This window comes from Simochromis diagramma, unplaced genomic scaffold (assembly GCF_900408965.1).
Source record: "Simochromis diagramma unplaced genomic scaffold, fSimDia1.1 OVJJ01000419.1, whole genome shotgun sequence".
Classification (NCBI taxonomy): domain Eukaryota; kingdom Metazoa; phylum Chordata; class Actinopteri; order Cichliformes; family Cichlidae; genus Simochromis; species Simochromis diagramma.
The window spans coordinates 1,095,052-1,112,642 of NW_024387244.1; the positions used below are offsets into that span (position 1 = coordinate 1,095,052).

General features: G+C 45.3%; 1 protein-coding gene across 1 annotated transcript; it reads left to right on the forward strand.

Annotated features, from left to right (window-relative positions):
* Positions 1-491: 491 nt before the first annotated feature.
* On the forward strand, positions 492-16,997 carry tnfaip8l1 (tumor necrosis factor, alpha-induced protein 8-like 1). Its single transcript, XM_040052837.1, has 3 exons — positions 492-1,250; positions 13,774-14,053; positions 14,881-16,997. The coding sequence occupies exons 2-3, from the start codon at positions 13,782-13,784 to the stop codon at positions 15,167-15,169; spliced, it is 561 nt and encodes a 186-aa protein (XP_039908771.1). The 5' UTR covers positions 492-1,250; positions 13,774-13,781; the 3' UTR covers positions 15,170-16,997.
* The last annotated feature ends 594 nt before the right edge of the window (positions 16,998-17,591 follow it).

Genomic DNA, 17,591 nt, shown 5'->3' on the forward strand with positions numbered 1-17,591 from the left:
AGATTTAGTGTCCTTTGTCTGCTAGCAGCATCAGAGCTGAATGAACTGCAACCTGGACTCTTTCCAGGATCCTTCTATCACAGATAATCCCGACCACTCTCTGCACCACTTAGTACTAATGGAAGAAAAACAGCACACGATTTACTTTGTGTGCATTTCTGCAAAGGTCTTCAGCTTACAGAGTCATTTCTCACATTGTACCACAAGAGGGCGCTGCAGATCAATCTCACCACTGCAACTGTTCCATTTTATCCTCATTGTCACAGACTCATCCCATAGAAACACAAATCTTACAGTAAATGAGATTATACAAAAATGTTCTTGTAGCTCAGTAAGATAACGCCTCAATAATCACACCTGGCTGTCAAAAAAGAAAAAGGGTTTCCTGAACATAGCACTGCAAGTGCGAGAGTATCAGGCCTACATCATATATATAAAATAAACTATTGTCTTAACATAACAATCCAAAACGGACATGACCTTGGGAATTTCTGTATCCTCATTAGACAGACGGGGAAACACTTCCCCTGTCCCGAAAACATCCGCTGATAGTTTCCCCCTCTCTCACATCAGGATCATTATCCCAACAGCCTGCTCTCAGCAGCGTTTAGCACATTTTGTCTGCAAAACTGTCACCAGAAGCACCAACGCAGGCTAAAAAGGCACATTATAGGCTATTTATTATTTTGACCCTGACAGAAAAGTTGCTCCCCACAGTTCCTGCTCATTGTTCCCCTAACACCGTTTCCTCTGGGAAACTTTCAGCCTTGGGAGTGGGAGCTGGACGAGGATAATTACTGGAAGCCCTGCACGGGGGCAGGGACTGCGCTGGCTGTAAATGGCCCTTTTCTTTCGGCCTGATTGGGCCTGGACCACTCCCCCTCGTTGCTCCTCCATTGGTCCGAGCCCACATCAATCTGGTGATTTCCAAGTGCCCCTCAAGTTTGAAACTTTTTTTACGAGTGGGAGGAATCGAGTTACAGCAAACTGTGGTAACTGATCGCAGCAGCCGAGGGAAGAAAACACGCGTTCAATAATTTACACATCTGTGCCGAGGACACGGTTACAGAACAAAACCTGAATTGAACAGCAGCGAGGACGTTTCACGGCCGACACGCAGCAGAACGAGTGGAAGAAAACCTGAATATGCTGTGAAGTGAATTCATCTGCTCTGCCAGGATGAACTCTTTTCGCTCACAGTACTAACTCGCTGTCATCTGGCTGACCGTGTCCCCGTGAAGCTGAGTAAGGTGAGTCCCACCTCAACGGCCGACCAGTTCTTAATGAGACCTCCCAGCGGCCTGTGGTTGAACCAGCTCCCCCTCCTCTCCTCGGACAAACACGGACTTGATGAGAGCTGTTTTTGTTTTCTGCGTTTCTTTACGTGTTTGACAGCCTCCATGTTTGGCTCGAGCTCAGCGGAAGTAACGGCCAATCAGTTCGTGCGTGATTGGGATACTTTAGCGTCTGATAAGAGATTTAGCGGCTAACGGACCGTTTCCGAAGCGAGTCGCTCGGGTTGTTGGTTTAATAAGATGTGGACGCGGTGCGAGAAATGAAAGATAAACCGAGTTTGTGCTTCTCCACGCGGAGGATCATTAGGATCATGCTGTTATTAGTCATTGATTGGTGATGAGAAAGCACCGCTGAAGCTCTGACTGTGGGGGTGGTGTACTCTGCCAGCCGCCCATGTTTCAGACTTGTGCGGCTTTAGACCGTGTTTGCTGGATTTAATAGGAAGACATTAACGTTTATTAGTAACCATACTGTACACACTACAGTGGGACTGTGCAAAAGTCCATGATCATTTTGTTTACAAGGACCTGTGCCTTCCTGTAATCTTTCACAGTTCTCCTTTGGATACTGGCTGCGTTTTAAGCCCAGTCCTTGTACCTTTTTGTTGAACCACTTGTGAATCATACAACCACAAAAAAGGAACCAAAATCAAGGGACAAACCAGTATTGTGTCTACACGTGACCGACAACTTGGCAGAGAACCAATTTTAAATGGTATCTTTGGGCACTTTGTTACTAACAGCCTGTTGCAAAAACGCATCATTTGTTAAACACAGTTTCAAAATGGTAGTTTTGATGCCGCAGGAGCGATTAGCTGAAAACCTGCCTTATCTCCACATGGTCTGCAGTGAGTCCTTAAAAAGTCTGAGGCACGTGGAGGGCAAAAGCAGAAGTGGCAGACCTAAAAATAAAAACTAAGAAATAGTGAGGGGGGAGGCTGCAAATACCTGACAAAGGACTGGAGAGCTGCATCTGGGCCTTCAATCGATCCAGCTACTGTTTGCTGAAGCCTCATCAGAAATTGTCCCAGTGGAAGAGTGACTGTCAATAGGTCATTTTTAAAGAACTCCAAGAAGTGCAGTGGCAACGGTTCTTCATCAATGCAGTGAAGGACACAGATGCGTATGGAGGTCAGGAGAGATGTGCAACAGTTATGCATTAGCCTCACAGTCTAATCCTCAGCTTATCAAAATCAAAACTGTGGGAAAAACCCTCTAACACGCACGTTTTGTAACACATTGCTGTGTTTACATTGCAAAGCTTTTCTCCATGACAAGGCCGGGGGTGGATGAATAGCTTCACTGTGCAGTGGCGGCACACATTACCACGCTCAGCCTCAGAAGGCATGTAAAATGAAATATGGCCTTGGGTTAGGACTCGGAGGTCCGTCTCTCCGTGCGCAAGCAAAACTGCTTTGGCATTTTTCGACCTGCTGTCTTTTAGTCGCAAAGCCTTCCTTTGTAGCTTCGTTGTTGGTGGCAACTGCAACAAGTGAGCCGAGGAAGAATGAACAATAGGGTAACTGCAGGACCTCATTTCAACACCTGCTGTTTTTGAAAAGGGAAAGGTGGAGGCTGTGCCTTTAAATCCTCCTAAACTGCATATTTAATTGGCTATATTTGTCTCCTCTTACTCTTTTAGAAATGACGATGGGCATTTTTCTGGACTATTTTCCAATAACAGGTCATAACCTTTCCACAAATCCCTGAAGCGATTGCCTTCATTTTCTAAATGAAAGCCTGCAGCAGGTTGTGCACTGGTCATGCAAAGCAAAACCACCTCCAGTGTTTGGGAAGTGGGATCATTATTTTTGAGGTTTTGCTGTATGCAAGATGAATTGGTTAATCAGTGTAACAATCAATAATGAGAATAATCATAAGTTATAGCTGTAAAGTAATCATATTGGCTTCCATTGCTACAGACAGCCGCAGAATAACTGATGGCAGGTTTTAAGAACTATAAATGTTTTCCTCATTAATCGTGGCTTTTGTGTTCATTGTTTTTTTTATACTGTATGATTTTTGAAAGACAATCAATAATATATAAAGCTTTCCCAGCAGGATTAAGCAGACGCTGGTAAGCCTCGTCTGTTTGTGTTTCCATGTAACTCTATCTGTGCGCATCTCCTCCTTTGCGTGTCTTGTCGAGCAGGACAAAGCAGTCACGTTGCTCTACATTCCCCATGCAGTGTTATTAAGGGCAGTGCATGAAACTGTGGCAGTAATCCCAGAGACACTGTTGGTCCTGCTGAGGAGACGCCATGGTAACTCATTAACAAGACAAGAGAGGTGTTTGACCTTTCTTTTACTGGCCTGCGACGCTCAGCCGAGCACGCAGGTGGCCGCTAAAACCCGTGATTCTGCATGAAAGGCCAGAGCTGTATGACCTGAAAATATCGTGACGTTACCTGAAATAAAGGCAGCGAGGGACGGTATCAGTTATGTCACAATCATATCCTCTCGTGCCGGTGACCCCTCTGTTTTCACTAATCCTCAGCCCTGCTGTTCTTGCAGCCAGGCGCGCTCCTTTTATTAAACATCAAGTTAGCAAATTATGCTCTCTGGGCTCTGAGGTAAGGCAAATTAGTCATAATGTGTCGTACTCCTATGGTGGCCTTAATTAAAATGTCACAGGCCCGGACATCAGTCACAGCACGAGCAGCTTGATTATGTCCTGCATTATTTGCAGCGGTGTTAACGTGATAAATAATACAGAATTGAAACTGAAACACGCCAGTTAAAGCGAAGTAACAAGCGGGCTGTTTTTCCCTCTGGATTTGTTGCCAGTCTTTCTCTTTGCACGTTGGTCCAAATTAACTGGGCTCTAAGTTAAAACAACTACCCACTTATGCATTTTAATGCAAGAACAAATGTTGTCAGTGAGTGCTGCGCTGGCCCCCAGGCAGCGCGGCAGCGACTGTATTCCCAGCCTTATTACACATGCGTAACACTGACTGATGTTCCTAAATTATTGCCAGCAGCTCGCAGTTGCTGTCTCTTACTGTATGCGCTGACGGCCCACCCTTTATCCGTATCCCACGTGTCTGCCTGAACCTGTTGCTCCACAGCAGACTGCTCTTAGCCTTTAGTCTATTTTAGTCCATATCGGCAGACTGAATTATTAATTTCCGATCCATTATGTGCCGATGCGTTAATTATTAATTGTTGAGCGGGCTCTGGCAGATCTGAGGAAAGTGTTAAAAAGAAAAGAAAATGGGGGGTGGGTTGGAGTACGGTTTCTGAGCGAAAGGCATTGATTGCTTCCTTTCTCAGCAAATCTGCACAAGTCTTCAGAGATGACTGTGTGGGAAGCAGAGGGCTCGCCATTCAAAGCATGCATGTTGCATGTATGTGCCCCCGTCCGCGTGTTCTGCGTGCAATTATGGCTCTTCATGTCAGCACTGCTGAGCTGGATGAGTGCGAGCAGAGAGAGCATCATTACGCAGACATACAGCTGTTAGCACGTACAATGCTCCCAGCTCTGGCTCTATTAGCAGTCAGCACCTCCTCTGTTATGCAACACCTCAAGAGAAGAGCGAGACAAACACTACAAAAGTTGATGAAAGATGAAATTGCAGCGTTCACTTGTCCTGAAATCCTGCTGTTGATTCCCCCAACAGTTGAGTGGCTCCATTGGAGCTCATTTGAGTGGTTACTCTCATAACACAAAGCACGGATGTACCTTATATAACAACCTGGATTGTCTATTGTATCTCAGAGTGGAGACAGATTATATCATACAGCTGCGGAGACTGTGTAGAGAAGTCTTTGTTTTTTTTCCCGTTCATTCAAGGTTTGCCACACAAAAATCAATTTAATGACATCGTTAATGTTTTGGGGGTTTTCCCCCCCAAACCTGACACTTTGTTTTTCTTACAGCTCTGCAGTTTTACGAGGCTTTTAAATGGAAACGCTGGTACACTGGATGCATCTTTTTTAATAACTTGTGGAAGTTTAACCAGAAGCAAGAAAGCAAATACAACACACCAGTGTGTGCACAGCAGGGCGCCGTCCAGTCCAGTCCGGCAGCCGTGCAATAAATGCTTTGTGATGCTTATCATGCAGATTTTTTGTTGTGTCGAAGAAGTCTCGACTCCGCTCCTTATGTTGATGCTCGACTGTAATGCAAAATGCAGGGCAGCCATTAACCTTGCACTGCTGCTCTAATATTACAATTAACTGCTGATTACTGGAAATAACCAGTAAGTAATCCTGAATTAAAAACTGAATGCCGTCAGTTGTGCAATCAAGTGCTTTTTGATTGCTGGTTTGAATCTGAATGGATGAACTATTTAACCAGTTGGAGAGCAACAAAAAATATTTTTCCAAAAAAGCAAATAAGACTAAAAACTCTTAAGAATAAATTGCTATTCATAAAAAAACCGATAAAAATATCGATCCTGTTTGCAGCACCTTTTGTCTTTTTGTGGCATCTGTTATTTTACTTGGACGACTACAGCAGGAAATGACAGGAGAGGAGCGATCTGGAGTGGTAGAGGATGTGGTAAAGGTCACTTGCATGCTCGGCGAGGTTTATGCTTTTGGAAAGGTGAGACTTAAAACCGGGAAAGAGTCTTCCTGTGTTTAATACACCTGGACGCATTATTTTGTGTTCGCAGCAGATAAAAATAGTTAGTGAGAAATGCCAGAGGTAATTATCGACACGTGATGCAGTGGAGAGCAGATAATGGGGCTGTTTTTGTTGTTGTGCACAATTCAGTATGATTTATGTCTCTTCAGTAATCGCCTCCATCCTGAAGTGGTGAAGATTTTTCTCTGCTGATGGAGTTGTCTTTTTCAGGGTCACAGTGCCCCAATCCATGTGACTAGCGATCCCTGAAGAGCATGAAAGTCGTGACATTTTCTGCTGCCATCAACCAATCACTTAGAGGATGAAGTGTCATGGAAAGTTCTACAGACTCTGCCAAAGCTTTTTTAGCAACTTTTGGTGGCCAAGCAGTGTAGAAACACATCTTTCACTGGTTTTTCTCTTTATGCTGGCTCTTATCAGCATCCAACAAGCTGTCTAGATTGGCAGCAGGTATTAAAGTGGTGGTATTTTGGTAGCTGTGACCTCCTCTTCCTCGTGAGGCACAACGCCACGGGTTAGAGTGGGCGGTAGCTACAGGTGTATCCAATTTCCACCTCTTTCTCACCTGTCACACCTCAGCTTTAGTTTGATTGACAGGTGAGTATAGCAGATGCTGAGGCTGCAGCCTGGATCCTGAACAACGCTCCCCTTTGGAAAAGCAATGCTGCGCTCGTATCATGTTGGTTTCATCCTACATGTGAGCAGCCAGAAGCCAAAAACATGTTTGTGTCAAGTAGCACGTGTGGACCATAAAACAACACGTGCAAATCAAATAATGCTGAAATAATGTCAATAATTATCCCCTTTGTTGGGGAAATGTAAATAGTTTTGGTTAGATTTCCAGTTTTTGGGCCTCTATGGAAATTTCTTTAGAACTTGTTTGTCTATTGTGATAGTTTTAGGGTTGGGGTGCCATCACTAATGCACCAGACCTCAGGTTAAGTTAAACAGTGATTGTTTCTACTGTGAGGATTTTGTAAATTTTCTTTGTTTTATAAATTTGGAAGTTGCATATTTTGAAATTCTACACTTAAACTGTTTGTTGTTGTTGTTGTTTTTTCGTTGGGCTCATTGGAATCGGAGCCTGACAGATATTAGATTTTTGGGACAAATTATTTTTACATTATTTTTCAGCTACAAGTATCGCTTTCTGATAAGGTTCAGGATCTTCTTTTTAAAAATGCCACTGAAACCATGGATGGAATAAAATATAGACACAGATTCCAGGCCTGAAAAGTGAAGGCAACAATTAAGTTTAAATTAATACATTTTGATGGCCACCAGGGGGCAATATCCGTGTTTGCGAAAAACCAACAACTACACGACCTCGGTAAACGACTTGTCTTTGACAGCTCACAAATGCTAATGAGCGGCTTCACGGTCAAGGAGTGACGTGGTTATGCTTCGGTCCAGCACCGTTATAGCTGTTTACTGCCACCAGGGGGCAGCATCACAAACAAACGTACTTTAGTTTTTCCTCTTCTTCAGGCAGTTATACCAATATTGTTTTAATGCTGTTTTTCCAGCCAGTTAGCATTCGGCCTATGCAACGCATGCTTGCGTTTTGTTATCTTGGGTTTTCTTTTTGTTTGGTGTGCTGCACACAAGCGCGCCTTCTTCGGTTGCATCCCCATAGTCCTTCGCTTCCGGAAGCCAAATTTGTGCTGCGAGTCTGACCCATCTCTCAGTCGGCACATCTGGTTTCAAAATGCAAAACTAGCAATGGCAACCCCAAAAATGGGCGACGGCATGCCGACGATGACAGAGCGCGTGTAAGATGTTTGCATTGGCTCTGATATGAGCCGATGCTAATATGATTACTAACATCTTACATATGTTTTTGGGGGTTAGTCCTTGTGACCTTTGGCCTCCTTTAAGGGGAAAAAAATGGGAGCTTTAGTGATGACACATTCATTCGGCTCGATGAGTTATTATTTCTGTCATCATACAATGAAATCCAACTATAGTGATAAAAAAGTATTTTAAATTGTGGCATTTGTTTGGTAACTGGGAGCGTCGAGGCTGTAGCCACTACATCAAGATCTTGTTGCTGTCTTTACAGCTCGTCTTCTCTGTATCAGTGTAAAAGGTCACAGTGGCCACATTACAGAAACACTAACTGAAAGTGACAGCCAGTAGGAGTTGTCATCCCACTTATTCCTCTTTCCCATATGACCTGGAGAAGCTTTTAGCTGCCGCGTCTCCACTGCAGACAGTGCTTTCACCTGCCCTGAAACTCAAACAAAGGAAATTAAATGTAGATAATAAAGGTGGCTATCCGGCTTTAATAGTCCTCTGAGGAGTGTGGGGGGGGGGGGGAGGTCATTTTTTTTTTTATTTATTATTAAAAGTCATCACAGCTTCTCGTCACCGCGATCCTTCAGCCAGGCTGCCACGCAGGCTTGACAGGCCTGTCTGCACCTGCAGGCGGGAGCGTCCCTGGGTTCATTACCCAGGCTCCCTTATTGTCTCGAGACATCAATCCGACACTCTGTGGGGTCTGGTTTCATTTCCCATGAGTCATCTTTGCTTTGAGATTTTTGCTCAGTGTCTATATGAGCGAGTGCAGCTCATTTTGAGTGAGTATATGAGTTTGTGACTTGTCTCACTGCTGCAATTATAAGTGCTGAGCTCTCGGCTGCTGCAATCTGTCTTTGTTTCATGTTCAGCTGCTCAGTAAGTCGGCCTATCAGTAACGTGTGTGAGCCAACAGATGTTTGTTCCTCTGATGTCTGCGTGCACTGATGACTGTGGCTCGTACACTTTGCCACAATACTCAGCAGGATTTGCCGCTGTCATGTCTTGTTTTGCCTTAAATCCGTTAAAATGTTGCCTCTAAATACTACAGAGACGCCGTGTTGGGGTTGGCGGGCTGTCCCTGGACGCCGCCGCGCTTCACAAGCCATTTAGATTTGGCACTAAGCGCTTTGATGCAGCAGAGTCACAGAAGAAAAATAGGATTTGAATCGAAAACCTTTTCATCGCTTGTCCCTTGAGAGCATGTTTTCGTGAAACCTTTAGCTTTGGGCGGGGACTAAGAGCCGGAGTGAGGATATCCTTCCGTCCTCGAGATAAGAGTGTCAGGAGTCTGTTTGTCACTCTTAAGCCTCGAGTGAAGCCAGAGGCAGACAATGCTGAGAGCCAGACATTTGAATTGTACGACAGGCGAACCCTCCACCCTTCCCCACTTCTTGCCTTCCTCCTCTTCCAGCTCGTTGGCAGGCCTCGGAGAGTCGACAGCTACGACGCCTCAGATCTGCAGCAAAAGTATAATTTAATGAGCGCCATGAAATCACCCTTGAGCCTGAAAACGGCGTCTGCCCATTATCCATTTGCACTTTTCAAAACTCTCGTACATCCATCAGCGGAGGCAGAGAGAGGATGGAGGCTGATGCAGACGCGTGTTCTGATAAGTGCATCTCCTGTGGAGGCCGTCCTCTGTGATTAACTCGTGTCAACAGGACAAAGTGACGTTTCTTTTCTTCCAGTTGTCACTTGCATAGAAATAAAGATTCCAAGTTCAGGTTTTGTTTGTTTGGGTTTTTCTCTCACTCTGACCATTAGTGTCTTTCTCATCTTATCCGTTTCACACGCGTTGCATCAGAGCAGGATTTTCTGTAACAAGCGTAGCACGGCAAGTTTAGAGTTACGAAGCGGTCGATAGGGATCTGCCAGTGATCCTTGATCGGCGCGGCGAGAGGCCCGATTAAATGTCCAGCGCCTGCAACAAGACGCTGCGAAAACTAGATTTGGCGTGAGACGGTATATAAATGACCCCTCGTGCTAACGCCCACAGTTATTTCCTGCATGTTTCAGGGTTGATGTACAACAAACCTCCACCCCGGCTCTGCCTCTCCTCGCTCCTCTCTGGGAAGCATCCTGCTGACACTCTCTCCGAGGAGTCTTATTGATATTCTTCGAGAGGCATTGCAGAGAGAGAGGAAGGGAGGAATGAAAGTCACACGCTGTAGCAGGCAGCAGATGCGCTACCTTCCAGTACCAACGAACGTCACAAGTCACCCAGCAGGGATGTGTCAGCGCTCTGCGTCGGCTGCACTAATTGCACCTCTCACGCTTTGTGTGCACGTTATCCGGATTATTACGGAGAGGCAATTTGCCATTCATGTATTTGTTTACAGTTAATCCTCTTTAACGTGGAGACGTATGGCGTGAAGAGTAATCACTTATGATGCGAACGGGACATTTGTTTCAGTGCAGCAGCCACGCGTTCGGCGACGTGCGGCTCGTCAGAGGATTTATACAGGGTGTGACTGTTTGCCTCATTTTTATGCGCATTGTTTTCCACTAATCCTCGCATTTGGCCGAGTCATTGTCATTTTTTTTTTTGCTGTGCGATCAGTTTACACAATCGGACGAAAATAAGTTTATTAGCCGATTAGTCAGCCGACAAAAACGACCTGGATTTGTTTTAGCTGGACACAAACCAGTCGCTGCCTCCTGCACCAGTCTTTCAGAATCAGCTCGCTTTCAGTATATTTAATGAAGCCATGCAGAATTTTTACCTTCACGCTTTACAAGCACAGGGGTCAAAGGTTATGATGCATTTTTAATCAGCTGTTTCTCAGGTGGTTTGATGGGAACTAAATTTAGCTGTTTTTGTTTGTTTTAGTCCCAGAAAAGTCAAAGTTTGACACTTGACCTTTGTCTTCATCAGACTATAGCAGTCTTCACAATCCAAGATATTATTATATTCCAAAAAGATTTTAGCTTCAGTTTTTCTTGAGACAAAATGATTTTTCTTATTTTAGATTTAAAGTATTAAAGTTTAAACTAAAAGTAAAAAGGAGCCAAAAGTGGAGTGCCAACGTTCGGTGCTTCTTGTTTTGGACACTTTTCAGTAGCAGAATGTGCTGAGGTTTCAGTCTCGACCCTACAAGCTCAGCTTGATTCGTACATCTGCACTGAAACGTTGCCTCAGGCTGATCCTACGTCAGTGGCAAACGCTGTTGGCACCGTTACTCTCGTGCGTGAAGGTGGGATTTCCGCCTTTGAGTCGCTCCATCCTCTCCTGACCATTCAAAAAACCGTCTGCAGGAGAAACCCAGTCAGTCGCTCGGGTGTGGTTATGTGAGGGTTTGTGGTTGGGTTTTGGCATATCTACAGCGTAGATGGCGGTACAGGAGAAATCTTTGTTGGGTGATTTACGTTAAATTGAAAGTGTGTCATTAACGTGTCAGGACACCGCTGCAGCTTCATTTACAGCTCGGCTCTCAAAGCCTCGGCTCTTTTCTGAAACGTATTCTGTCATTTGGTGTTTTGACGACGGGGTCGCCGAACCGCCGTCTAACACGTCGGGCCAAAATCTTCCAGACATGTTCAATTTTGTTGACATCTAGCGACTGCAAAGGCCAAGCATATGACCAACATCGTCTTCATACTCATCAAGCTGTTCCCCGACTCCCCTCGTGCTGTACCGTGACTCATCAGGATGAAGGTGATCGCTCGGAACAATTTCATATCCGTTTTCAGTCCCCGCGTAGGTGACGCTTCACATTATTGGTTTAGTTTGTCACCTGTCTGTATATCAGAATATTTATTTATGTAAAACCGAGGCGCCTGTGTGTTTGTTTACAGAGCTCTGTTTACGGCAGAATAATTTTACATAATTATTAGGAAATAAATTGCAGCCAAACTGCAGCAAAGGAGACTCTTTGCATGTTTTCACGGCACATACCCGGCAGTAAACACTGAAAATAAATCGGTGCCTTTAGATTTAAGTAATATTAAACATTTATGAGGCAGAAAATCTAAAGACTAATAGTTTGGCTATATGTTCATAATGATGTAGGAAACGTGACGTCTGCTAATGAGTACAGATGGCGGTGCTGTATTAGATTGTGAAATGCTGTGCACTCATCTTTTAGGGACCAGCAATATTTGTACCATATTTTCATGAATATTCCCAAAAAGACACATTTTTAAAGAACCTCCAGGAATTTTGAGCATTTAGTTTGATGGATTTCTATAGAAATCCATCAAACAGTAGGTGAGAGATTTCAGTCCAAAGGCGCAAACACATTACGACGCCACTGTGACCACAGCGCCTGCAAGAGCTCCTAATCTGAGCGTGCAAAGATTGACACGTTTTAACTGCACGCTGTGACCACTTCCTGCCCAGCCAACAGGCGGAGGAAACGATGACACGTGCATCTCTGCTACACAGCATACTGTACACTGGAGTTTGGATCAAGTCCACAGGAGGAAAGTCTTTCTTGGCAGGTTTCCCTTCAGATTCACGTCAGGTGTGCATTTTAACAGTCTGTAGCTCTGTTTGTAAATACAGCTTAGATTTGCTGCGGTTTCTTCCCAGTAGCCCTAACGATCTATTAAACTGCAGAGACCACTGACATGATGCAGTGAAGCCAGCGCTGAGCCCAGCACGTGTCATGTCTGGTATCTAAACACCAAAACCGACTGAGTAATGTTATTGTCTCAAGTGGCTAAAAAAAATCAAACCCTGATCTGGATCTTTATTATATGAAGGTTTAGACTTAGAAATAAATTCCTGCCATTGTCCCACTTCTTCCTTGTGGATTCGTTAATATGTTACATGATGCGGCGTCCGCCCGACCCCTCCATCACGAGCCCCAGTGAAACGGCGAGCAGAGGAGAGAAACTGCAGCAGACTCTCACACTGTGCTGAAATTAAATTAGTGTCCATAAAATAGGTCAGTAACTTGAATAAAACGCTTCTTTGGGTTTTTGAGGCACTGAGTGGACACTCTGCACTGCGCTCGTACATCTCACCATCACTTATACTCACTTTATAAACACAATGAGGGCCAACGGTTTCAAAGAGAGGCTCAAACGCACTCAGCATGCAGGCATGATGAGACCTAAAGTAGAGAGAGAAGCTCAGATTGCAACGATTATGTCTGTTTACTGTTTTAGTAAAGCCAAACACAGTATTCAGTTCCATTTAGAGTTCCTTTCTATATATTTCTGAGAGTGCGAACCTCTAAAAATGTTGAACATGTCCGAACAAAATGAAACTCGTAACACAGATGCCCCTTCCTTCACCCTCATTCTTCCCCCTGCATTATAAGGCAGGCGTGGAAAATGACTGCGGTGCCTGTTTACGCTCGTGCGCTCTGAGGTTACCCTTGGAGATCTGCGAAAGTTAGAGAGGGAGTGCTCAGGAAAATAGATTTTTGTTGCTTTATTGCTTTAAAAGGAGACTGTTCAAGCCTAAAGAAGTGACCTGCAGAAGGCTGCTGAAACGATACGGCGTGCTGCGCTCTCGCTCGCTCCCCTCTGCGAGGCTCTGAAAGCCGGCAGACCCGATGACCCCCCCTCTATCTATCACGGGCGCAGCCTTTCACTGAGTCACCCCACTTGCCACACAAACATACTCAGAAACGACATACATAAATGAATCCACACATGTGCAGAGTGGGCTCTGTCTGCCTCCTGCTCGCCTTGTTTCGTCAGTGCATTCAGCTGATGAGACGTTCGGATTACTTTGCCTGCTTTGCGTGGTCGGGATGTAACTGACTTTACTCCCACACGCGTAATGACACATTCTTCTCTAACTACCTTGCAGGCACCGAGCCAGAGGGTTGCTGGGACTAATTTGACAGCTGCCACGGCTCATTATCTGATAAAGCGGACAGTTCTCGGCCCCGCAGTTTAAACAGAATTCGACGATGCTATATCTTCACACATTGTGTGTTGGTAGTGTGGTATTCTTGGCTCATTTTGCTTTTGATATGAGAAGGTCAAAGAGGACATCTAAGAAACGGTTCTTGTTTTATTTCTCAATTTGTGCCAATTTTAGAAAACTTTCAAGATGTTTTCACGTTGATGGGGGTTTATCGATAAGACTGTGGCTTGATAGCATGTTCTCTCTGTCTCTTCTCGACCCAGACTTGACCATGGACTCCTTCAGCACCAAGAGCCTGGCCCTGCAGGCGCAGAAGAAGCTGATGAGCAAGATGGCTACCAAGAGCGTGGCCAGCCTCTTCATCGACGACACCAGCAGCGAAGTGCTGGACGAGCTGTACCGCGTCACCAAGGAGTACACCCGCAACCGCAAAGAGTCCCAGAAGATCATCAAGAACTTGATCAAGATGGTGGTGAAGCTGGGAGTGCTCTACAGAAACAACCAGTTCAACAGTGAGGAGCTGATCCTGGTGGAGAACTTCAGGTGACGACCGTCATTTATCGCTCTCGTGTCTACACGAGGCAGTTTAGACCGAAGCCCAACTTTGCTGCTTCTCCTTCAAAGCCATGTTATAGTTTCCTGGTATGTGAGCATGTTAGGGTCCGTGTTGGCTGATGTACCAACTACGTATGCTACAGATGAGCACCAGTTATATTTATTTAAAGGACATGAATGGGGATCGTCCTCTGTTCTGGACACAGACAGTGTTTGAAGGTCATTTTATCACCACTTTGTTTTGTCAGAGACGAACCTGCTGGAATAATATCTGTACAAAATCAGAAGTTTATCAACCTGCTGGTTCTTTAACAGCGATGCTACATTTTACCTTTGATTTCTTTTTCTTTCTTATGAAGCGATGCGGCTCTTACAGCAGAGTCCTCATCGCTGCAATAAACGATCGGTTACTCGACTGTGTCTGAGCGAAGTACAAGTCGTGTTATATTGTTGGTCAGGAGGTTGGAAGCCTTGTGAAACACTGAAGATGTGATTCTGGGGAGAAGTGCAGTTAAAGGACGTTTCTGTGTGCTGATGGAAGCAAATTAAGGGAATGGACATTTCCATCAGTTTATGTGTTTCCAGTAAAACCGAGCTCGGAGGGACGCAAAGCTGACACAAGCGCTCAGTGCAGAGACGGGTTATTATATTAGCATGGAGATGTGAGCTTTGCACAGGACAATACTATAACTAATATATGGGGGTTGTGAAAGTTTTCTGGAGAAATTCCTGCGGCAGCACTTTCTATTTTTACTTCTGCTGCTCTGGTCAGAATTAGAAAGTGACAGCGTCTCCTCTCTCTTGTCTCCTCGCAGGAAGAAGGTCCACACTCTGGCCATGACGGCGGTCAGTTTCCACCAGATCGAGTTCACCTTTGACCGGCGCGTCATGAGCGCCATCTTGAATGATTGCCGCGACCTGCTGCACCAGGCCATCAAGCGCCACCTGACAGCCAAGAGCCACTCGCGAGTCAACCACGTCTTCAATCACTTTGCCGACTGTGACTTCCTGGCGACTCTGTACGGGCCCTCGGAGGTTTATCGCGGCCACCTGCAGAGGATCTGTAACGGGATCAATAAGATGCTCGACGAAGGCAACCTCTGACCTCTGCCTCGGCGTTAGGCTCGTTTACCTCGACTCATCACGAAGCATTTCTTCTTTTTTTGAGACAACGATCGTGAACATTTTTCTTTTTCCTTTGTTTGTGTTTGCGTTTACTGTAACATCGAAATTCGCTTGGCAACTTTGTCCAAAGTATATTTCTTTTTCCAGCCTTCTTTTTAATGAATGTAAAACTTCGTGCTCTTATCTCCATAGCCTTGACAACTGTGCCTTAAATAGCATATTTTATCTTCGTTCCAAGGGCTCGCTTTCTCTCTGTCGCTTCAAAAAGGCAAGAAACCAGGCACAGGCCTCCAGCTGTATCTGTTAAATGGACAAAAGTGGGTCTGGGAGCACAACGAGGAGAAGAGAGCGAATTTCCAAGGACAAAAAGAAGTTTTACTGTCTGTTTGCTTTTCCTGAAAGCAGTGTTGCACTCGATCCCAAACAAGCGCTGTACTGTAGTGAAACCACGTGAACGACGGCAGTAATCCTGCTCAGCCAGCATTTTGCGGCTCTCGCCATCATGCACTGAACTCTGGCTTTTTGTTTGGGAGCCACTTATAAACCCACATTTGCTTCCAATAGCCTGGTTTATAGCCACCACAACAAAGGCAAAGTATTTGGGTCATGGGGGGAATGTAAACTCGAAGGAATTTGAGCGTGCTGCGTGTTGTTGATCGTCTCTGCGCCGACTCGAATGTCTCGCCGCCTGGACGCTCATCTAGCCTGAAAAATCACGGCCGGGCGGCGAGGGCGGTGCACAATGTGGCACCAGGTGCAAAGATTGCTCTGGCATTTTGTCAGAAGGGAATTAAGCGCCAACTCGGTCGAACCGCTCGCCGTAACGGATGCCGTTAGTCCGGGGTCAGCTGTGTTTCAGGTTGGGGAGCCTCACGTTTATCCTTAAAAGCACTAAAACTGCAGCTCAAATTCTGACTGATCACAACTAAAAAGTGAGCAGGCAGATGAAAGACTGCAGCGCCGTGTCTGTGAAGAGCGCCGGGCAGAGCACGGAGATTAGAGCAGAGACAAACACAGCACCTGATTGTGCTCTCCCACTGCAATTATCGCTCCCCGCTCCGGGGTGGCGTAATGGCTGGGAGCCGGCCTCCGTCGAGCAGCCACTCCATTTCACCGCACGGCAGCCTCGTGTGATGAGATGGGGATAACGTCTCTGTTTGCGCGATGCCAGTCCTTCTAATGGAGTGAAAGATGATGTTGTGTTTCTCCCTTACAAAGGAGTATATGAGTAGTTACTACAGCCCTCTCCAACCTTGCATAATGGGCATCTTTCCTTTTTTTTTGTCTGTGTGTTTTTGTATCACTGAGCCTGTCTGGGAGATTGTTTTGTGCTGCGGCCTCATTTTGTATTCTGTGTGTGTGTGTGTGTGTGTGTGTGTGTGTGTGCGCGCGCGTACCTGTGAGAGAATTGGAAATTGAGCCGTGTAATAAGCGCTGTGCATTCCCAGATAGGATTGCTGCAACTTTAACTTCTTCTGCAGCAGCTCTGCCAAAGAGAGAGGAGAGAAGGGACTGCTGTTACTTAAAAAGCACTCTTTTTTTTTCCAGGACAACACTTCAGAAAATGGTGCGAACGTGATCGTTCTAACCCATTAATGGTGAAAATGAAGAGGTGGTGGCTGTTGTCATTTTAGTCCTTCGCCGGTTTAATTGTGAGACGACTTCTCATTTGTTAGATTCATTTAAGCCCAGCCTCATCATTTTGGGAAGGCTTTGAAGTAAATCCTTTAATTGTCTTTAAATGCAATTTTCTCCAAATCCTCCTCATCTCAGGGCGAGTTTCAATCTCACTCCTTCTGAAATCCACCAAAAAGCAGCACGAGCCCTGGAAACGGTCGCTCTTATTTTACTCAAACGTGCTTTTCTTGTTGCATTTTCACTCTTGTGACTGTGGTGAGTGTTTTTATTTTCACTCGTGTACATAGGATTGTGTTTGTGCGTTCTCTGTATCCAGACACAACAAATTTAATACAAAATGCTTTTTTAAAAAAACTGATACATTTCCTGTCTTTTTATTTTTGTCTTAATCACCCATCTCCTTATCTGGATGGTGGATGTTTCTGACCCGATCAGGAGGGTCATCTGACTGCGGCTGACCTGGATTTAGTCGAGACACACACACACACACACACACACACACACACACACACACACACACACACACACACACACACACACACGCCCCCCCACCCTCCCAGCATTGTTAGGAAACTCTGAAAACAAACCCATCTGACTGACAAACAATTCAACTTGGGGTCATTTCTTTCCACTTCCTATAAGGCCACGCCACAGTCAAAGGTAGAACAGGAAATGAGTAAGCCAGACGACTTTGTGCTTCTGTTTTTGGAAGTTTAAACATTCGACTCAGCTGCTGCTTAATTTCAAGTGTACAACGAGTAGC

Coding starts and splice junctions, on each gene's coding strand:
- tnfaip8l1 (XM_040052837.1), top strand. CDS start 13,782: ATGGACTCCTTCAGCACCAAGAGCCTGGCCCTGCAGGCGCAGAAGAAG. Junction 14,054..14,880: donor ATCCTGGTGGAGAACTTCAG/GTGACGACCGTC, acceptor GTCTCCTCGCAG/GAAGAAGGTCCACACTCTGG.